Raw genomic sequence first — 19876 nt, 5'->3', positions numbered from 1 at the left:
CTGATTACATTTAGTTACAAAGAGTTGTTATAAAAGGTGATTCAAAGACAGCTCTCCATCAGGTTTTACAGCCTGCTCGCTCATTATGAGCTCCTTTTACTTTGAAATAGAGCCGTGCATCACATGAGAGGTGCTGTTTGCCTAAAGGATATAAAAGTTCATGTGCTGCTTGTCAACACTTGATTTTTATAAAATCTCTGACATAAAAAGCAGCTCTGTTGACAAGATCACAAATTAATGTATTACAAATCTTTAAAAAAAACAATTTTAAAAAACTGCTCAGAGTCCAAAAAGTCACTGCATATTTGGTACCAAGTCTTTCAAATGAAACAAACTAGCATTTATATATTTAAATAGGGTAACAATGTAACAATGTTGGGTAACAATGTTGGTTCAAAAATTAAAAAAAAAAAAAAGAAGCTTTTATTCTGTAGCCAAGTTTAGACTGGAAAGCCATTTGCTTAATGGTAGGAAAAATTAAATGCTCATATTTCTGCAGAAAAACAAACCTTCGTCATGGCTATGATTACTTCTTAGTTATAATTAGGGTTCAAAGAAATCAGTGCTATTTGTTCTCTGTTGACCCTTCCATCAAACCCAAACTCCTCCCTCTGCTCTCTAACATAGCACTTTCCCCTCCCCCTATACACAGCACCAGAATCCGTGTTTCCCCTGACTTCAGCTGTTTGTTAAGCACGCAGATTTATCACGCACACATTAATGTGGCATCATTCTTCTCTTCACATTCTCACGGTGACTATTCAGCATTTAACAGCCCGATGAGTGCACAATGCCGAGGCCGGGGTGGCATATACACACATAAATCATGTAAACAAGTGCGCATCAGATCTTTAAGAAACCTGATCAGAGAGTCGACTCCTCTGAAGGACACAGAGACCGAGCGTGACAAAACAGTTATTAAACCGAGCGCAAGCGAGACGATCTCTAGACCGAGCAGCAGGGGAAGGGGAGACGTGACCATGAAAGGGTGACAGAGCGAGACGCCAAAATGAAGAAATGCAGAGATGAGAGGATAGAGAAATAGAGGGCCTGAGAGACCTGATGGAGGGTGTAGGAAGAGGAAACGACCGCTCGAAGCAGATAAAGTGATCAGAACGGCCTCCGTGAATGTACAGATACTTAAAGGGTCTTTGTTTTGTTTTGTTTTAAAGGATTTGAAAAGGCTGTTTATAAAGTGAAGGACTTATGACCTGTATAACTTTAGCAAAGAAGGGTTTTGGGGATCAGAACCAGCACAACTATGGTTTAATCAGAAAAATGGAGGGATGGTAACACTGTGTAAAAGTCTGCCTAAAATTCAAGACTTTATTTTGAATCAGATTTTTCTTTCTTATACTTAAATGACTTTGATACAATGATCTTTACTTTTAAGGCCGGACTTCAAACTTGCATTTAGGTTTATTCATGTAATCATTAGGTTTCTTTCTGTTAAAAGGGAGTTTTTCCTTCTCACTGTCACCACCAGTTATTATAGACTGTCATTATAAGGTAACTACAGGTAAACACAGCGTTTAAGGAGATAGATTCAATTTTGTCCTTGGTCGCTGAAAACCAGTCGAGGCAGCTGTCTTCTTTAGAAAACAACTGCAAAATGACCTATGAAGGCCAAAATGATGTTCAAAAAGCACAGACTCACCAGCGCCTTCAAAATAAGCACCCATCTTCTTCTCATTTCCTCACAATCCAGCCAGTTATGATAAAGCCGGAAATGGGAAACAGTGGGGCCTTGTAGGAGTCTATTCTTCTGGTATACTGAGCCTCGGGGGACAGAGGAGGGAAATTACCATCAGTGACACCAGTTTGCGGCAGCCGTTTCTATCAGATAAGGCAGAATTGTACACGCCACTCTTAAATCAATCAAGGTCACCTCTTTGCTCCCTTTGCTTCTGTGTTATAGCGGGTTCAGTTCATAGTGGGCACCCCAGCTGTTGCACAGCACAGATGTAAACTTATCAGAACCTGACATACACAGCCAAACCGGGCTTTACTTCTGCTTTTATTTGACTTTTTCGGTTATTACTAGCACTCAGAGCTTTGACCTTGATGTCTGATGCCCTTTTGCTGTTAGTAAGTTGTCCAGCACCACCACCTGCTGGTGTAAAGGTATAAATGTATAAATTTTACATAGAAAAGTTTAGAGAAAGCATAAATGTTAACTACAAAACAAAGAGCCCCGATGTACTTTTTAACATTATTAATGTTGATGTGTTCTATACTCGTCACAAAATAAGTTTTATATTGTGAGATGGATTTTCAGTTTTTCTGCACATTATTTTAACCTTTTGGAAGAACCAAACATATTCTGTGAGTAGTTCTTGGTTCCAGTTGATTGATTTTAATCAGCAGTTGGGGTCTGATCTCATATTCCTGGTAGAAAACTGCGATGAGCTGCTTCAACTTGTATTTTATTGCATTCTTGCAGCCGCAGCCCTGCCCTGCAGCTGTCTGAGTAGGACTCTAGTGTTCCTTCTTTTGACTATTTAGGTGAGCAGGTCCATGGTCTTGTGTCATGCACTATCAACATGTAGTAGTTCCACCAACATTGGGAATGCTGGTGAGATCAGGTTTAACGTGCAGAAATGATATTTCAAGAGACGCTAATGTAAAGTATCAAATATATATGACTTTATTATGGAAATAAACTATCAAGGAAAAGAGAGATGGTGCTACAGCAGCCATGATCATCCAGTTCTGACGTTTAAAATCCAGGAGAACACCTGCAGGTTTCATGCATTAATTGGTCCTTGCACAAATGTTTAAAGAGATTATAATAGTGTTCTCTGAGCACTAATTTGTAACTGTTTTTACCCCCAAAGAACTCATAATAATGTATTTAAATATTTCAACTTTAAATTGTTGCTCAGTCTTGACAGTTGTTTCTTGCTTCTTTGTTTAACGTGAATACAGGACGGAGTTGCAATCAAACCTTTTCCCTAAATGAAATCAGAATGTCTCTGAGTATACAAATACTGCATTGTTCAGCTGCTGGACACCAGCGCTCCTTCACTGATAAGCTGAGTTTTTTTTTTACCCCTAGTAACACGCCTTAAAATACCATTAAAGAACAGAAAGCGAGCACTGAATTCAGACTCTGTGCCCAACCTTATTATGGACAAAGTAAGAAAAGTTCAAAGTAATAAAACAAAATACTGCAGTAGAGGAAACCCTCTGTAAAAACTGTAGTGCATCAAAGTTTAAAGCTGATTTCTGTCACTCAAATAATAATATACAATCACCGGACATTTTATTAGGTACATCTGTCTAACAGCTTATTGATGCATGGGATAATGCCTCGTTAGGAATGCAGACACGGTCGAGACGACCTGCTACTCAAACTGAGCATCGGAATGTGGAAGAAAGGTGATTTTATGTGACTTCGAACATGGCATGGTTGTTGGTGCCAGATAGGTTAGCCTGAGCGTTTCAGAAACTGCTGATCTTCTGGGATTTTCCCACACAATTATCTCTAAGGTTTGCAGAGAATGATCTGAAAAAGAGGAAATATCCCGTGAGCAGCAGTTACTCTGGGGGAAAATTTCTTGTTGATACTGGAGGTCAGAGGTCAACTCATTAGCACAAGGTATGCAGAAGAACATCTCTGAACACATGACGCGTCAAATTTTGAAACAGAAGCAGCAGCAGAAGCCCACACCGGGTGCTCTTCCTCTCAGCTAAGAATAGGAAACTAAGGGTACCATTCGAATAAGGTCACCAGAGTTGGACAATAGAAGATTATAAAAGTTTTGCCTGGTCTGCCAAGGCTCAGTTTCTGCTGTGAAACTGGGATGGTACAGTCAGTGTAAACAACATGTAAACATGGATCCATCCTGCCTTGTATGAACGGCTCATGCTGGTGGTGATGAAATAGTGGTGTGAGGGATTTTCTCTTAGCACATTTTGGGCACCGTAGCCTACCTGAGTATTGTTGCTAAACATAGCTATCCCTTTATGACAACAGTGTATTCATATTCTGATAGATGCTTTCATATCCCAAAGCTCAAATCGTCTCAAATTAGTTTTTTGAACATGACAGTGCACTCAAACGGCCTCCACAGTCACCAGATCTCAATCCAAAAGAGCACCATTAGGATGTGGTGATATCAGAGGCTTGCACCATGAATGTGCAGCTGACAAATTGGCAGCAACGGCGTGATGTTATCGTGTCAGTGTGGACCAAAATGTCTGAGGAATGTTTCCTGCACTTTGTTGAATCTATGCCACAAAGAATTAGGGCAGAAGAGGGTCCAGCCAGGTACTAACCAGGTGTACCTAATAAAGTGTCTTAGTGTATCTTGATACATTCACTGCTAAGAAGCCATTAATTAGCTACTAGTTTCAAAAGTGCCTAAGTCTTATAGCTGAACAGGCTCAGAGCAGCTCTGACCCCTCCATCCAGCATAACACCTGCACTGAAACTCAGACTCCATTAGCTTTACATGACGTGGCTGCAAATGTCCTAAAACTCTGTATTTCCTCCATCCATTTGGTTTCCTCTTGGACACCACCTTCCACGAGGCAGGGTCAAGGTGGAGGTAGGCCTTCGACTGTGGATCCTTCCTCTGACACCGTCCATGAGAGGAACACATGGTCTGACTGCAAAGCGTAGCCGCTGATGTCACGTTTACCAGGTAAGGACCCAGAGTGTTATCGATGTAGGACTTGACGGCAGCACAGGTAGCCTGAAAGCAGGAAAGAAACAGGATATGATAAACCAGGGATGTGCAGAAGAATGCCCAATAAAAGCTTTAATGCAACTTTACATAACAGAATCTTTAAGCTATATGCATGCTCAGGTAACAGCATGAATATGTTATTTAGTCTAAAGTTATTACAAAATGAACAAAGACGTATTTCAGAGCAGGTAACATGTCCTGTTTTACTCAGCATGAAAAAAATACATTAAGACTGTTAAAGATATTATCAGTGGTCAAAGCAAAAGGTGCTGAGAAAAGCGCCACTCTAGCATCATCATCAATAGACTGTTAAAAACACAATGTGCCACCTTGTTTTTTACCCGGTGATGCTCATGAACACATAAACAAGCGCTCTGGCTTCTTTTGACTCAGTCCCATATACAAAAGACCTGTTGTTTAAACCACTTTAATCTGCAGCTGAAAAAAAAAATCTCCAGTAAATGCTTCATTTACTCCCATCTGAGTAATGTTTGCCAAATATCAGTGTCCAGCTGTGCAGAGAGCTCCTTTTATAAAATGAAACCACATATTTGTCACATTAAAAAAGAAAGTACGCCCTCTGACATTTCTGAGGTTTCTAAATATCAGGATAGGATAAAAGCATTATCTAGACATTAGCAGGTCTTAAAATCACGTAACTACAACCTTGGATGAAAAACAACATGTGACATATTGCACCATGTTGTTTATTTAACAAAAACTAAAGCGAAATGCAGAAGACACGTGTGAAAAGCTAAGTGCACCCCACGATTCAGCTGCTTGGAGAACCACTTTTAACAGCAGTAGCTTGAAGTAATAGCTTTCTGTATGACTTTAGCAGCCTCTCACATGCTTCTGGAGGAATTTTGGCCCACTCTTCTTTACAATGTTGCTTCAGTTCAATGTGGTTTGCGGGCACTTGTTTACAGCTCTCTTAATTCTCATTGCAACACCTTCATTCTCTTCTTTTTCAGCCACTCTGTAGGAGATTGCTGCCTCGCTGGGAATCATTGCCCTGTTGCATGACCCAGTTTCAACTAAGTTTTAAATGCTAGAATATTTTGGTGTGAAGAGGAGTTCGTGATCGACTCAGTGACTGCAAGGTGTCGAATCACCCCTCTACCACTGTGCCTGACAGCTGGTGTGAGGTATTTGTGCTGATATGCAGTGTGTGGTTTTAACAATCCGTCAAGGACGTTGTTCCAGAACATGCCGAAACAGCTTTGTTTGTATGACTTTAGCAGTCTCTCACATGGTTCTGGAGGAATTTTGGCCCACTCTTCTTTACAATGTTGCTTCAGTTCAACGTGGTTTGCGGGCACATGCCGAACATGCCGAAACATTCTTTCAGAGAGAGAACAGGTACTCCTAGCAACCCTTTCAAACAACCATACTTGTTCAGTCTTTTTCTAATTGCACAGTCATGAACTTGAACATTTAATAAGCTGATGGAAGCCCGTGAAGTCTGAAATGAAGCTCAGGGTTTTTTTATTGCGATTTCTCTTATCAGCATTGCACAGTCTGACCTCTGGGTCTTGCTCCAGACCATTAAATTGGTAAAACTTCTGCTTTCACACAGGTGCTCACGCTTGCTGATGATCAGTGTTGGGGAGTAACGGAATACATGTACCGCCGTTACGTATTTTAAATACAAAATATGAGTGACTGTATTCCATTACAGTTACAAGGGTGGTATTCAGAATACAGTTACTTTGTTGAAATAAATGGATTACACGGCGGTCTTTTCCTGTTTCACATATTAGGCTATGCTCTCTCTATTTTTGGTAATTCCACACCGGAGGAAACCTAAACAACACGCGTAGCCTATTTAGAGGCTCTTATGCCTGTCTGTCAATCTGGCGGCCCATGTCACCTCTATTTGCGGCCCACATAATGACGTGAAGAATTATTTTACAAAAATTATTCACAAAAATGATTTAATATGAAGGCAATAGAGTGTTACAGGCATCGCCCTAAAGAATGTAGCCTCATGGGCAGTGTAGTCCGTGCTGCAGGGAGAATGGACTGCCATACTCGTTATGTATCTGTGAGCGCGAGGAGGGAGAAAAAGGATAGTCGAAAAGTACGAGTTGTCATTGAGCAGAAATGGGAGCTGGAAGCATGTAAATATAATAATAACCACTACAGCCAAAAAGAGTGCCTGACGAGCCCAGTTGTAAATAAGATATTATTAAGACTCGATTGTACACCGTGTTCGTGTTTTCCTCCGAAACAATAAGTTCCGTTGGAGCAGCCTTTCAGCGCCTCTCTCTGTCTCTCGCTAGCAAAGTTGACCCAGACAACAAAGTCAAGCGAGTTTTCGTCTATGAGCCCAAAACTTAACGTATTAGCCAGAGGTCCCTTTAATACGGTTCGGAGACGCAGACCTGTTTTATATACGCGTGGAATAGTTTTCTATACGAGATCGCTGCAAAAAGTGCAGCCTTACCCTAATGTCCACCCTACTGTTACTCATTTTATATTAAGATTTAAAAATCTAGTTGGTATTGGTATGGCGAGTAGTCTTCAGTAATAGTAATAAATCACACAGCAATACATTCATGTAGTTGTAAAAAAAAAAAAAAAGCATGATGATATATCAAGTAATCCAAAGTATTCAGAATATATTACAAAATACATTTTGGGGCATGTAATCTGTAATCTGTAGTGGAATATATTTTAAAAGTAACCTTCCCAACACTGCTGATGATCAGCTAATCAAGTGTAAGTTTATTCTCCATCTCAATTTCTTAGGTAGCAGTAAGGATATTTTGTATTTTTCCACACACTGCTTCTGCATTTTGGATTCGTTTTTGTTAAATAAATAATGACCTGGTGCAATATATCATATCTTGTTTTCCATCTGAGGTTGTATTCACTTAACTTTAAGACCTGCTAAGAGCGGGATGATTTGAATATGTCCTGAAACTTAAATCCTTATGGTTGAAAAAGGGTGTACTGTCTTTTTTACCAGTACTGTGTGTGTTCAGCAGGATTGAGAGGCCTTGTTGCGGAGAGGTAACAAATGAAATATACAGTGGAGCGATTCCAAACAGACCTTAAAACTAAAGAGCTTGAATATGAAATAAGGAAGTTTTAAAGTACGTTTTTTCTTTTTCATTTCAGTAATTTTTGTGCAATACAGTTTCCTGTGTGTAACTTTCAAAATTTTTTAAAAGCGTAACTTATAAAACAAAGACCCTTGTAGGCATCAGTGAGAAATGTAACATCCTCACTTTCACTATTACAGCCAATTACATCAAATGGACAAGTCAGTTATTGTACCTGAGTTTTAGAAAGAGCGTGGTCACCCCAAAGAACTACACCAGCAGAGCCTAAAGCGGCACTCTCTCCGATAGTGTAGACCAGGTGCTCCTGTTAGACAGAAACAGAGAGGTGAGCAAAACACGCAGCCCCAGTCACGACAGACACAGAATGTTTGAGTTGAAACGTCTGATTCTTGCCTGAGAGAGAAATTCCAGCGTGTATGTGTAGACGATGCGAGCATAGGCGTACACGGGCGGTGCGAACGGAGTCACCTGATCCGCTACTCTCATTGCCTCCAGGATGCGGTGGTGGCAGTAGAGGAGCACTTCTCTGCTGAGACTTTGCATCTGGATGCTGAGATAGATGTCGGGATACAGAGCAGAGGAGGTGCTCCACAGCCATAGAAGCCTGTTATTTCTCTTTAACTCCACAGCTGGACACTCCCCTGTGTAGCCTGTGCTTTTGTTGCTGTAGTAGTTGTAGCAGTTTGGAAAACCATAATAGCCCCACAAACCATCAGGTCTTGCCGCCTGCCCCAGTTTCAGAGTTTCCTCCATGAAATTCCTCGCAGCTTTGCTAAACTCCATGCGTGCTGCGTCATCTACTTGTTTGGGGCTCCAGTCTGGATGCTTAGACCTCACTAGTGCTTTTGACCCATCCTGGTATATCTTCTTAGTGTCCCAGTTTCTCTCCCATTCAGGTCTCCAACTTTCCCAATCCACCACACCCAGGCCTGGGAAACCCCTGTCAGGGATATAGGCGTTTACATTCTCCCTGGCAACTTTGAGATGTTTGTCAAGGCTGCTGTTTTGTGGAACCCCGCCATTAATAGCCTCTCCCTGGGGGGAATACCTTGGATACAGACCAAGCTTATCATCATAAAAGATGGTTATGTTCTGACCCATAAAGGTTTGATTCTGGTTGTGGACAATGTTAAACATCCCCAGGTCAAGGTTAACGCCATACTGAGAGAGGCATTTGGCAGTTGGGGCGTTCCACACAGTCAGGAAAGGTACTTTGGAAAAAGGTGAATTTGGATAGTGCAGCCCTGAGACGAGGCTGATCAGAATTAAGTGCTGCAGCACCGCAGGCTTCAAGGACCTCATCCCTGGCAGGAAGGAAACAGTGTTTATGTTACCCAGCAGTATTATGAAATTTTAAGAGCATATTGCAAAATGTTGCTATTTGTTTAAACAAAGCTTTTCCAGTTGTAAGGCAAATCAAATCAATAAGAGTTTTAAGAGTTTCTACTGTTTACGAGCCAGGAATTTTAAATGTGTCTATTCACTACTTGTTTCTTTATTACTTTTCAAACACCTTTAACACGCCAAAAGCTTTCTGATCATTACAGATGTTGTGTAATGCAGTAAACTTGGCTAGAAATAACAGGCTCTAGTGTCAAAATAATGTGTGAAATTAACTAACATTAAGCTTGCAAACACTGACTCACCGACTTTATAAGTAGAGAAGGATTGGAGCGTGTGGCCTTGTGAAATACCCACAAGTCTCATGATCTGAAACACATATTCAGGAAAAATGGGAAGTAACAAACGCTGAACCAATTAGAAGTGTCCACAGGACCTCCAACAACCAATAACAAGAGACATGCAAATCATTCTATGGAGAACACAGATTTAAAGTCACAGGCAAGTTAGCACTTCCTCCCATCACACTGTACAGCTTGAAAACAGTTTTCAGATTGTTTGAATTTAAAAAGAATATAAATATGACAATCAACAGTTTATTGGGGGACTTAAGAAAGCTTGACGTTTTCTGAAAAACCACCAAGCGAAGCCTTAATGAACTCTTCCACCTTGCAATTTAAATGCGTGCTTTGCTCAACTCTTAAAAGCATATAAAAATAACCAGTGGTTAACGAAAACCTACAATTACATGGGGAAGGGGGTATGAGGGTGCTGCTGGCAAAATGAGTCAATCCCTGAGAACTAGCTGGCTCGGACTCCCCTGGCCACAGAGGCTTCCCGCAGAGGCTTCACTCTCAACTGCTGACAACAAAATCATGCCTGTATTACTCCCAAAACCATATCTCAGCTATATTATCTCCTTATGTAGTTACAAAAAAAAGAAAAGCGTCACACTTACTTTACTAAAAATACACACAAAGCACGATAAAGCAGTTTATTTATCCAAAACTGGCTGGCACAGCGGTTAGCACCATGGCCTCACAACCGGAAGGTTCTGGGTTTGAACTTGCACGTTAGCTGGAGCTTTCCAATTTCCTCCCACAGTCCAAACACATTCATCTTAGGCTGATTGGAGATGCTATATTTGTCTGAGCCTGAATGGCTTTTCCGCACAAACTGCCTGCGCAAATCCTGAACCACTAATACACCTGAGTTCTCCCTCCTGTGTCAGTTGTGACCATGGCCCCTCGCCCAGTGTCGCTTAGGCAGCCTTAAATTAAAACACAACAACCTCAACAAAGAAGTTTATTTACACCGACAAATGCCATTTTTGTATGAGAGACATCAATATGAGAAACACTGTGCTTCTGGAGTCAAAAGGCCACTGAAACATGAGGCTCGTAGAGTGGAGATGTGTCACCCTTTTAAAAAAGTAGTAGTCATGTTTTGGACAATAATATCGTATAAAAAATACATTCAAATAAATAATAACACTGCGAATGCCTCTATAAACACATCAGATGTCAGAAAGAGGCCAATTTAAAGAAGATTTAAAAGAAATTAGGCACTTCAAATATATTGTGCTGTTATCAGATTTAAGTGAATCGTTTTCCACTTTCACCACATACATTTACTCATTCGCAGCATTTACCACAGAAGCATCCTCTCTACAAGAAGCATGGACACCTTGGCAAGCGGCGAGTGAGAGGACAATGTAAACAGGGTCATTTCCAGCAAGTTTTTTTCTTTTTTTAAATGATTAAAAGTTAGAAACAAACACTACCTTGGAATTTCCACAGCGGTTCTTACGATATACAGCAACAGAAAAAAACCACACACACCTATCTTCCCTTCACCTCTCCTCTTGTGCTCCTTTTAGACTTTTACAGTTACATAATAGGTATTAACAGATGAGCAGGCAGACAATCAGTAAGATCAAACACTGCAGAGCCACTGCTGTGGCTCGAGTCGCCGTCCCTTTTTGGTGTAGCGGGTCTGTTTGATCGCAGAGCTCCCCCTGATACCCGCTGTAACACTGACACTGAAAGTCTGCTTCAAAACTTAACCCGTCTGCTTTGCCGAGCTCACCGGTGACCGTCAGCTTGCCGTTCTTCTCGACGATGTCGTGGGTGAGGGGATTCAGATGCAAGTAAACGTCGCTGTTTGAGTTTCTGCGCAGACATCGCCCGTGAGAGCCGCAAAGGGTCTGGCTGCACAGTTCTGCTGCCGTGGAAACGTTCAGGAGGTACTGACTCAGTGTGCCCCGCAGATATTTATCCAGATCAGAGCAGGTGGTCTATGGGAAAAAATAAGTGGATACATGAAATCTTCAAGTACTGTGCAATTAATCTGAAAAATATGAAGTAACTAAAGCTCTGGTATGGAGTACAAATTGCTATAAATACACTTTGTAAGTGAGTAAAGGCTGTTTATTAATCAGCATGCTCTCAGAAGTTTAGATGATATCGTCTGTGGTTAAAAATAAATGCGACGTATCCAAGTGATGTGTTTAATTTCACAATCGTTGTGTGCATGCTTACTTTGGTTGTGTGCACAAGTTTATTTATGAAGCGCATTTCACAGAAAGATGTCACAAAGCGCTGTTACACAACAAAGAGTACAATAAATAGGAAAATTAAGTGTCATAATAGCCCATAAAATGGGTATTTTATAATAAAAGAGTAATAACAATAATAATTATACATGTAGTGCCACAGAGTGAACGGCTCTCTTCTACCTAGTCTTTAGTCACGTACGCAGAACAACAGATTCTGAGTTGTGAATGAAGACAGCGAGCAGCTGGGATAACTAAAGTGCTCTGTATGCAAATGCCAGAATCCTAAATCTATTGGGAGCCAGTGTAAAGAGTATAAAATAGGTGTGATCTGAGCATCAATAGTCTGGAATATGCGTTTTTATAGCTTGGAGGCATGAAAGAGATTATTTATCCAAGCTGGTTAAGCGTAATGGAGTAAAAGCAGGACGCTGTGTGGAAATACTTAAAGTACAAATACATTTATTCTGAATAAAGTACCTGAGTAAATGTACTCAGTTACATCCAGTGGTGCTGGGGACTGCTAGATTAACAGTCACTCTAATCCACGGATGTCAAAATGATTTTACATTGAACAGTCCACTTTGATCCTAAGTGGGCTGGACCAATGAAGCTCCTCTATATCGGTGTGTAAAGAACTTTACTTACACATTTAATCCCTGAGATATTTTAATATAAGGAAAACAAGTGTTTTTTCCAACAAAGATCTAAGATTTTTTTTTGCATAATATAGAAGTGTTGTTTGGGCTTAAATTGAAAGAAATAAACATGTAAAATTACAGAAAAAGTTTTGTTAGCTCACTGTGCGGAAATTAAATTGTCTTGTTGAAGTCTCTTTATGCTTGGGCCTTTTGCACTTCAAATCGTTACAAAAGTCTAGTTTTGCGTGTCTGTTGTTATATTATGACATGATTTAAACCTTTTCAAATGTATCCTTGTCCAATACGTTTGAAAACTAAACTTTGAAAAAATAAATAAACAGGTCAACTGCTGCAGAACATCCCTTTTTTTTAATGATGATTTCAAGATTTTGGATTTAATGCCCCAAAATGGAATCGAAGTCAAAGCCCCAGTCAGCGTATATGTGTTTAATCAGCACCTGATCATGTGGCCAAAGACATTAACCGTAAACCCTGAACTTTGAGAAATATCTCCTAGTATGAAATGCCTTCGCATGTCACAGACGAGAAGAGCAGCTCAAAAGTTAAGATGATAACATCTGTTCCAAAAAAATGCATACACCATATCTGAGTGATTGATGTGTTCGTTTCGCAATTGATGTGTGGACGCTTACTTTGTTGTGTGCATAAGCAATATCTCCCCACATGATTATTCCAGCTGCTCCCAGGGCCACACTCTCCCCGATCGTGGACACAAGGTCAGTCTGCAAAAAATTACAGGTCAAACAAAAGGAAAACAGTCAGCTAAGTAAGTGTCAGAGGTTCATAGGCTACTGTATGTGAAGTAGAGGCCCAGCTCTTCTGTTCTCATTCTCCTATAAGCAAATAAGGGTGTTTAGAGTGACTTTTAACTTGACCAACACCCATCCTGCCTACTCTGCACAAATGAAAGGTATTGGGGTGTCTGAATGCCAGCAGCACAGGAAGGGACTGTAGCAGCAGATAAGAGATGAATCTACACAGCATGCATTAACATTAGTGCTCAGTGACGGTTCTATATGTCAGGCTTTTACTAAGAATTAGCAGGAAAAAGATAGAAGAAATGTTTCGGAATATAGTCAGTAACATGGCTGGTTCGAAACTTCATTAGTGTCTTAAAGGAAAAAGCAGGAAAAAAGTTCCAGGAAGAGGAACCAAATTCAACACTGGCACTGTTTCCAAAGTTAGACTGTCACCTCGGTCAGCTGCTCCAGGGAGTTCATGTACGTGGGCCGCGTGTACACAAAGACAGGACGTGCCAAGCCATCGCCCGATGAGGCCAAACGCATCCCCTCTTTCACACGGTTCCGCACAAACTGGCGTCCGGCGGCTGATGAGCGCAGCAAGCTGCTCATGTAGATGGAAGGGAAGAGGGCTGTGCTCTCAGTCCACAACCATTTCAGCTGGTCATTGCGAGACACCTCCACATCAGGACAGCGGCCCGTGTAGCTCTCCAGAGTGCGCACGTAGTTGTGGTTGTAGCAGTCAGGAAACAGGTAGAAACCCCACAGCTGGTTGGGCCTCAGGTTCTTAGCTTGCTTCAGTGTGTCTAACATGAACAGCCTGGCAGACAACTCAAACTCCTGCTGGGCCACTTTTTTCACCTGATCAGGAAGCCAGGTTGGGTTCTTCTGGCGCACCAATTCCTCAGAATGTCTGCGATAAATGTCTTTGGCTTCCCAGTTACGTATCCAGAGGGGACGCCAATCCTCCCAGTCGATAACAGCTAAACCAGTGGCCCATTCTGAACGTATGTACTTCTTAACATCTTCTGGCATTTTCTCCAGGTGCCGTGTGCGACTGGCCACCTGCGGAAGTCCCCCATTCACCGGTGTTTCATCTTGTTCAAAATAGGGGTACAAGCCCAAGCGCTCCTTGTAGAAGATGGTCAGATTCTGATTAACAAAGCCCTCATTGGGTGTAGCCACAATCTGGAACTGGTCCAGCTGGAAATGAATTCTATGCCGCGGGGCACAATCTTCAATCGGGGCGTTCCAAGCAAGGAGCAGAGGCTTTCGGGAATACAGTGGCCATCTCGTGGGCTGCAGTCCCAGAGCAAAGAGGCAATCCCACAGCGGGACAATCAGCAGCAGAGCTTTCCAAGCTGACAAAGTCCCGTGCAACATGTCTTCAGATGTGGATGGACAAAAAGGACTGCCACACTCTGCTCTACAATCCACAGGAGGGAATGACATGTTAGTTTCCTGAATGCACATTTAATAAGGTGTTTTCTCTTAAACAAACCTTAAACATGTTTCCATTTTATTTATTCAAAACCAACTTTATAATTACATGGACATGAAGCACAAGCTTCTCTTTTGTGACATTGCCACTGCAGATTAATTTACATAAATGTCTGCAGACTATTAATATTTTCTTAAAAACAAGAAAATAAATAAAAGAAAATAAAAGAAAAATGGTAATACAATTTTTATCCAAAAAATAGGCTTCTTTAAACTGGATTCTACCTCTAGCAAGCTGTTAACATAAATTGCCTTCAATTTAATTACTGTTTGCAGCTCTTTTATTAGCAACGATAAAAAGGTAAAGTTAATCAACTTCAGCTTCCCTACAGATGGATACACTTACCTTTACTGGCAGGCTGGGGAAGCATTCCCCCGAAGACAGAAGCCTACAACTTCACTCCGCGTTTTGGCGTTGCTTTAAAAACAAATAGGAAAAGAAAATTCAGTATAAAGAAAAAGACGACGGGGTAACTTTACAGGAGCACATGCAGCTGTGCTGTGTCTTATAACCTCGGCTCTCCGGCTCCTTGCGGTATGTAAAACTCACAGAAGTCAACTTACCCCCTGCGATGTTGTCAGTTGCAACTCGTTCAGTCCCGAGTGCCAAACCACTCTCGGGATGGGATGTTCCATTCGGTCTGAGGAAAAAGGGGGGGCCGGAGAAAGGAAATGGACATCCTTTAAAAAAATCTGTCAGCGGCTCTAATTCGTTTCTTCACGTGACTACTTCAAACTGCTTCGAGTATCAGCTTAGCGAGACGTGCTTTGATTGCGTCCTGTTTTTCTTTTTCCTCAAGGCTAACCCTCGTGTCCCGGCTCAGCGCCTGAATGGGTCGGTCCGAGAAAGTTCGCCTCCACTCTCCGTGAAACAGATACACTGTAACCAGGGATGCCAATATCTACAAAAGGTCACAGCAGGGCACTGTACCACATCCCTAAATATAAGACCATGCTTACAACTCACCTTTCAGCTGCATGACAATCGTGTTAAGGATATTGAGAAATCTGATGGAGGCGATTTTTATTTAGTTTTTTTAAGTGCATTTTCCACCTTAAAAGGCCTAAAATTGCATATTATTGTGTGTTGTGTTACTGTCTATAACACAACAAACTTAATTTCTATCGTAAATAAGGCTCAGAAAATATTCTCAGTTATAGGTTACAAACAGGACCTCTGCGCCAACCCACAGTATGGATGTTATCTGAGCAGATGTGCTCACTAGGTGAACTTGACAACAATAACAAAAGTATAGGCCAACATTGTTCCAGCATGGTAAGATGCTTGTTGGTAAAGTATCATCTTGGAGGAAATAGTAATTTTTTCATAGCCTTTACACTTCCCACGAACCTAAAAGCAGACAGACCTAAAAACAGGGGCAGGAAAACCCCTTTGACTCATACCTGCCGACCTTTAGTGTTGATATTTCTTTTCTTTTCTTTTTGTGAGACTTGTCCCACTGTAAAACTTCCTACATTCAGTTATTCATTGAGATCACTTTAATAGCTTAAACAAAATTAAATTTAAATTATTATTTAAATATTCAAATCTTTTGCTTAAGGTGGTAATACTGTAGAAACACCCCAAAGCTGTTCAGTCATAACTGCTCTATACTGTACACAGTAAAATGTACCAAGAGAATGATATCATGATATATCTAAATCTCTTTGAGCACTCAGTAAGACTGGAAATGTGCTAAGTACACCAAAGAATCCAGTAGCCTGTAGAGCCACCTGTAGCAGCAGTAACGTGAAGTGTTTGTTTTCTGTTTGACTTTATCAGTCTCTCTAATCTCCGTGGAGGAATTTCGACCCACTCTGCTCTACAATGTTCCTTCTGTTTGTTGATGTTTCCAGAGATTCATTTTTGCACAACTCTCTTGAGGTCCAGCCACAGCATTTCAGGCGGATAAACAGCTGGGTTTTGACTATTGCAACACCTTGATTCTTTTCTTTTTCAGGCATTCTGGTAGAGTTCCTGCTGTGCGTGGGATCATCATCCTGTTGCATGACCCAGTTTCAGCCAAATTTTAGCTGTTGGACTCACATTTGACTCTAGAGTACTTTGGTATACAGAGTAGTTCATGGTTGACTCAACGACTGCAAAGTGTCCTATGCCTGCAAAACAAGCCCCAATTATCACCCCGGCACCACCGTGCTGACAGTTGGTATGAGGTGTTTGTGCTCATATGAAGGTCGTCCATAAGTTCAGTACGGAATATCTGTAATCATTCATCTGCCTCCTTTTCTGAGTGTTTGGCCGCTTCTGGTCTGTACTTCATAACCACTTTCTCACATTGCCAAACTCATTTCTGTTATCATTACTCGATTCCAATCATCTTCCAGCCCGCCTTCTTTGACCCAATCAGCTTCCAATCTGCATGTTTTAAATCTGTGCTCTCCATCATTCTCCCTTTCAGATTCTCATTCATGCATTCATACCTCCTCCCCATCTCCACCTCAGGCTCTGGGGAGTCCTGTCCTAAATCCTGTCACCTCTGGGAATCCATCCTGCCATGATGGGTCATTGAAGTCTAACTGCCAAATAAATTAATTTCTCTATCTCAATAAATCATGTTTGGTTCTTCCAAATGATCTTTCCTCTTTGAAATGCTATGGTGACCTGCTGGTATGCTTTGGTTTTTGTCAAACAGCACTCATTATGGCCAGACATCTTCACTTTGATCTCATATGCCCAAAGGACACAAAGGACACAGCATGTGCAAGACTTGTGATTTGAATCCTTCTAAACAAGTCATACTTGTTCAGTCTTTTTCTAATTGTAGCGCCGTAAACTTTAACATGTAGCATGCTAACCGAGACCTGTAGAGTCTAAGATGCAATCTGAATTTTTTTTTTGAAATTTCTCTGAGGATTGCACAGTCTGACCAATAGAATTAATTTGCTGAGGGATTTGATTTTAGGATGACTGTGGCAGCAAACTGTCCACGTTTCTGCTTTTATAGAGGTTCTCATGCTTGCTGATAATCAGTTAATCAAGTGCATTTGATTAGTAGCACCTGGCTGCTACTTAGCCTTACTTAATCTTTCAATGGACTCCACAGACTCTTCTGAAAACGTGATTTTTTTTATGTCAACAGTATGTTTTAATAAATTTACAGTTTGGTTGTTTAGGCTACACAGTGCATCATCTTTCATGTGCAGTTCAGTTTACAGGTATAACATTTACCTTTGAGATATATATATCTCACTGGTCTGATGAATATATTTTTTAAATTTACCAGTGGTGTATTTTTCAAAGCTTCTTTTTATTTGACTAGTGAAAAATTATTATCTCAAGTCTTTTGGTTGCTGGTACTTAAGTATTTTAAAGTTTCCTTCCACTCATGCAGACTTGAATGTCTTGAACACACTTCAGAAAGTGGGCAAGAGGCATCTGGCACACAGATTTCACTGCTGCCTGGAGCATGTGATGACAGCCACTGGCGAGGGCTTAACAGAGGAACCGAGTACCACATACTGTCATGTTGCCAAGCACAGTAGATATGGCAGTGGAGAGGAGATAGTAAAGGCCATGTACCAACACGTAATTACCTAAATTTAACAACCTGGGATGATTTGGAAAAATTGGGGAATCCATATGTGCGCTGTACTTGAAGGTGATTTTCTAATAACAGGTACAGCTTTTGCTTACGTCTGTACTCAATGAATAAGATCTGAAACACGGCATTCCTGGAAAAGGTAACATTTTCCCCAGGAGATACATGTTAACTAAAAGATCCCTGAGCACATGACTAGGAAGAGGTGGGGGAGCCTGGAAATTCTCTGGTTTCCTGTGCCAAAATCCATTCCGCTTGTTTTGCTTTTGAACTTTGCTGACTCACCTCACCATGTCATCAGCTTCTCTCTAGGGCTCTGCAGAGTAAGGAAAAAGTGGACCACGGACAGACCCGTGTGAATGAACAGGGAGGGAAAGGAACAAAGGAATGGCTTCATTTCCGTCTACTCTCGGCTTCCCTTTGACCTCTGCCTCCTGAACATTACATCAGCTGAAGTCAGGGATCGTCAGGAAGCTAAAACAATGGCAGGGAAACTGCCAACACACCCTACTATCTTCACTTTTTGTCCCAAACACTTTATGAATTGTGATACATTTGGGGTAATGCTCTGACTTGGTAAATTTGAACTGAGGAATTATAAATGGTTGTAACAGCCAAACATCTTCTTCAGTCTCTGAGGAGTGCATACATTACATCATTTGTAACTATAACCTTATTTTGTGGCTTTACTAGAAAAAATAGGAGATTACCACCAAGTTTCCTCGACTTATTTGTAATGACTACATATGATCTCACTGTAACACAGTCAAATGTAACAGAATCCATGTGAGAACTAGCACAAAAATGGCTACAGTAAGCGCCTTTGTTTTACTTTAAAGCACTACAGCTTGTTAAATTACTCCCATGTAAACAATATATCTATTTTACTGTTCATAATTCAAAGTATGGTTTAGTTGTATTTCAAGGCTGCTGATAATTTATAGTGACTGCCTCTCTCAGCCTCAGCCCCATGGACAACTTTTCCCCGTATAAACACACTGCATACATCAGAGAGCACATTACGCAGATCAGAGCGCTGCTATTTGGTGTCATATTCATGAACTTAGTGCATTTTTTATGACTTTACAGGAAAGCGTTCATCCTTTAAGCGAAACATCAAAGACCAATGGAGAGGAAACACATCAAAGGGGCTGACCTTTGGCCTCGAAACGCTCCGACCGCATTCCACACAATTACAGACACCAGAGAATGCCTGCAAAGGAAGCCCTACCCATTTATTGTGGGGATTTGTCATCTGAGCGCAGTGAAATATGTTTACATCGCCATTAAAAGTTGATACTACACCAGCTGGCAACAACAACCAAAACCTGTCACGATCTGAGGCTGAGCTTTTAATTTCATCCTTATCTATTTGGGAAAGCAAACTCCACACAAAGAAGTAAATATGCATGATTTAAAAAAGTTAAAGCAGGTATAGCTTTTTGCTGCCATCTAGAGGAAATGTGGCTTTTATGTTGCAGATGTCTTGAGTTTAGATTTTTTTTTTTTTTTTTATAAAAATGGGAGAAAAAAATTAAGGGGGGAAAAAAAGAAGTTTGATTTTCACCGGCAGCCTCAAAGCACGGCCAGACAGAAATTCAAGAAGGTGACGAGGAAAACTAAATATAAGCCAGAATCTGGAGATGCCAGGGTTACGCTTACAGCTGTTTCACAAGTACAGGGATCACTGACCCCACATTCAAAAGTCACCATTTGGTTGAATGCAATCTGCACTTCACTTAATATTTTCTGAA

At 41.0% G+C, this 19876-nt stretch overlaps 2 protein-coding genes across 4 annotated transcripts; both read right to left on the bottom strand.

Moving 5' to 3' along the window:
• Positions 1 to 2624: 2624 nt before the first annotated feature.
• On the bottom strand, positions 2625 to 10259 carry hyal1 (hyaluronidase 1). 2 transcript variants are annotated; one of them, XM_004548653.6, is made up of 4 exons: positions 9412 to 10259; positions 8159 to 9069; positions 7980 to 8069; positions 2625 to 4700 (listed from the first exon to the last, which is right to left on the bottom strand). In XM_004548653.6, the coding sequence occupies exons 1-4, from the start codon at positions 9470 to 9472 to the stop codon at positions 4374 to 4376; spliced, it is 1389 nt and encodes a 462-aa protein (XP_004548710.2). In that variant the 5' UTR covers positions 9473 to 10259; the 3' UTR covers positions 2625 to 4373. The 2 variants fall into 2 exon arrangements, with proteins under 2 accessions (XP_004548710.2, XP_076740234.1); XM_076884119.1 differs by having other exon boundaries at positions 9416 to 9439.
• A 138-nt stretch (positions 10260 to 10397) lies between these two features.
• On the bottom strand, positions 10398 to 15233 carry hyal2a (hyaluronidase 2a). 2 transcript variants are annotated; one of them, XM_004548651.5, is made up of 5 exons: positions 15127 to 15233; positions 14909 to 14980; positions 13516 to 14488; positions 12955 to 13044; positions 10398 to 11402 (listed from the first exon to the last, which is right to left on the bottom strand). In XM_004548651.5, the coding sequence occupies exons 3-5, from the start codon at positions 14443 to 14445 to the stop codon at positions 11010 to 11012; spliced, it is 1413 nt and encodes a 470-aa protein (XP_004548708.3). In that variant the 5' UTR covers positions 14446 to 14488; positions 14909 to 14980; positions 15127 to 15233; the 3' UTR covers positions 10398 to 11009. The 2 variants fall into 2 exon arrangements, with proteins under 2 accessions (XP_004548708.3, XP_076740233.1); XM_076884118.1 differs by having other exon boundaries at positions 15076 to 15133.
• Positions 15234 to 19876: the final 4643 nt, after the last annotated feature.

This window comes from Maylandia zebra, linkage group LG5, assembly GCF_041146795.1.
Source record: "Maylandia zebra isolate NMK-2024a linkage group LG5, Mzebra_GT3a, whole genome shotgun sequence".
Taxonomy (NCBI): Eukaryota; Metazoa; Chordata; class Actinopteri; order Cichliformes; family Cichlidae; genus Maylandia; species Maylandia zebra.
The sequence above is the reverse complement of the archived record's forward strand: the minus strand, read 5'-3'. Positions and strand labels throughout refer to the sequence as shown.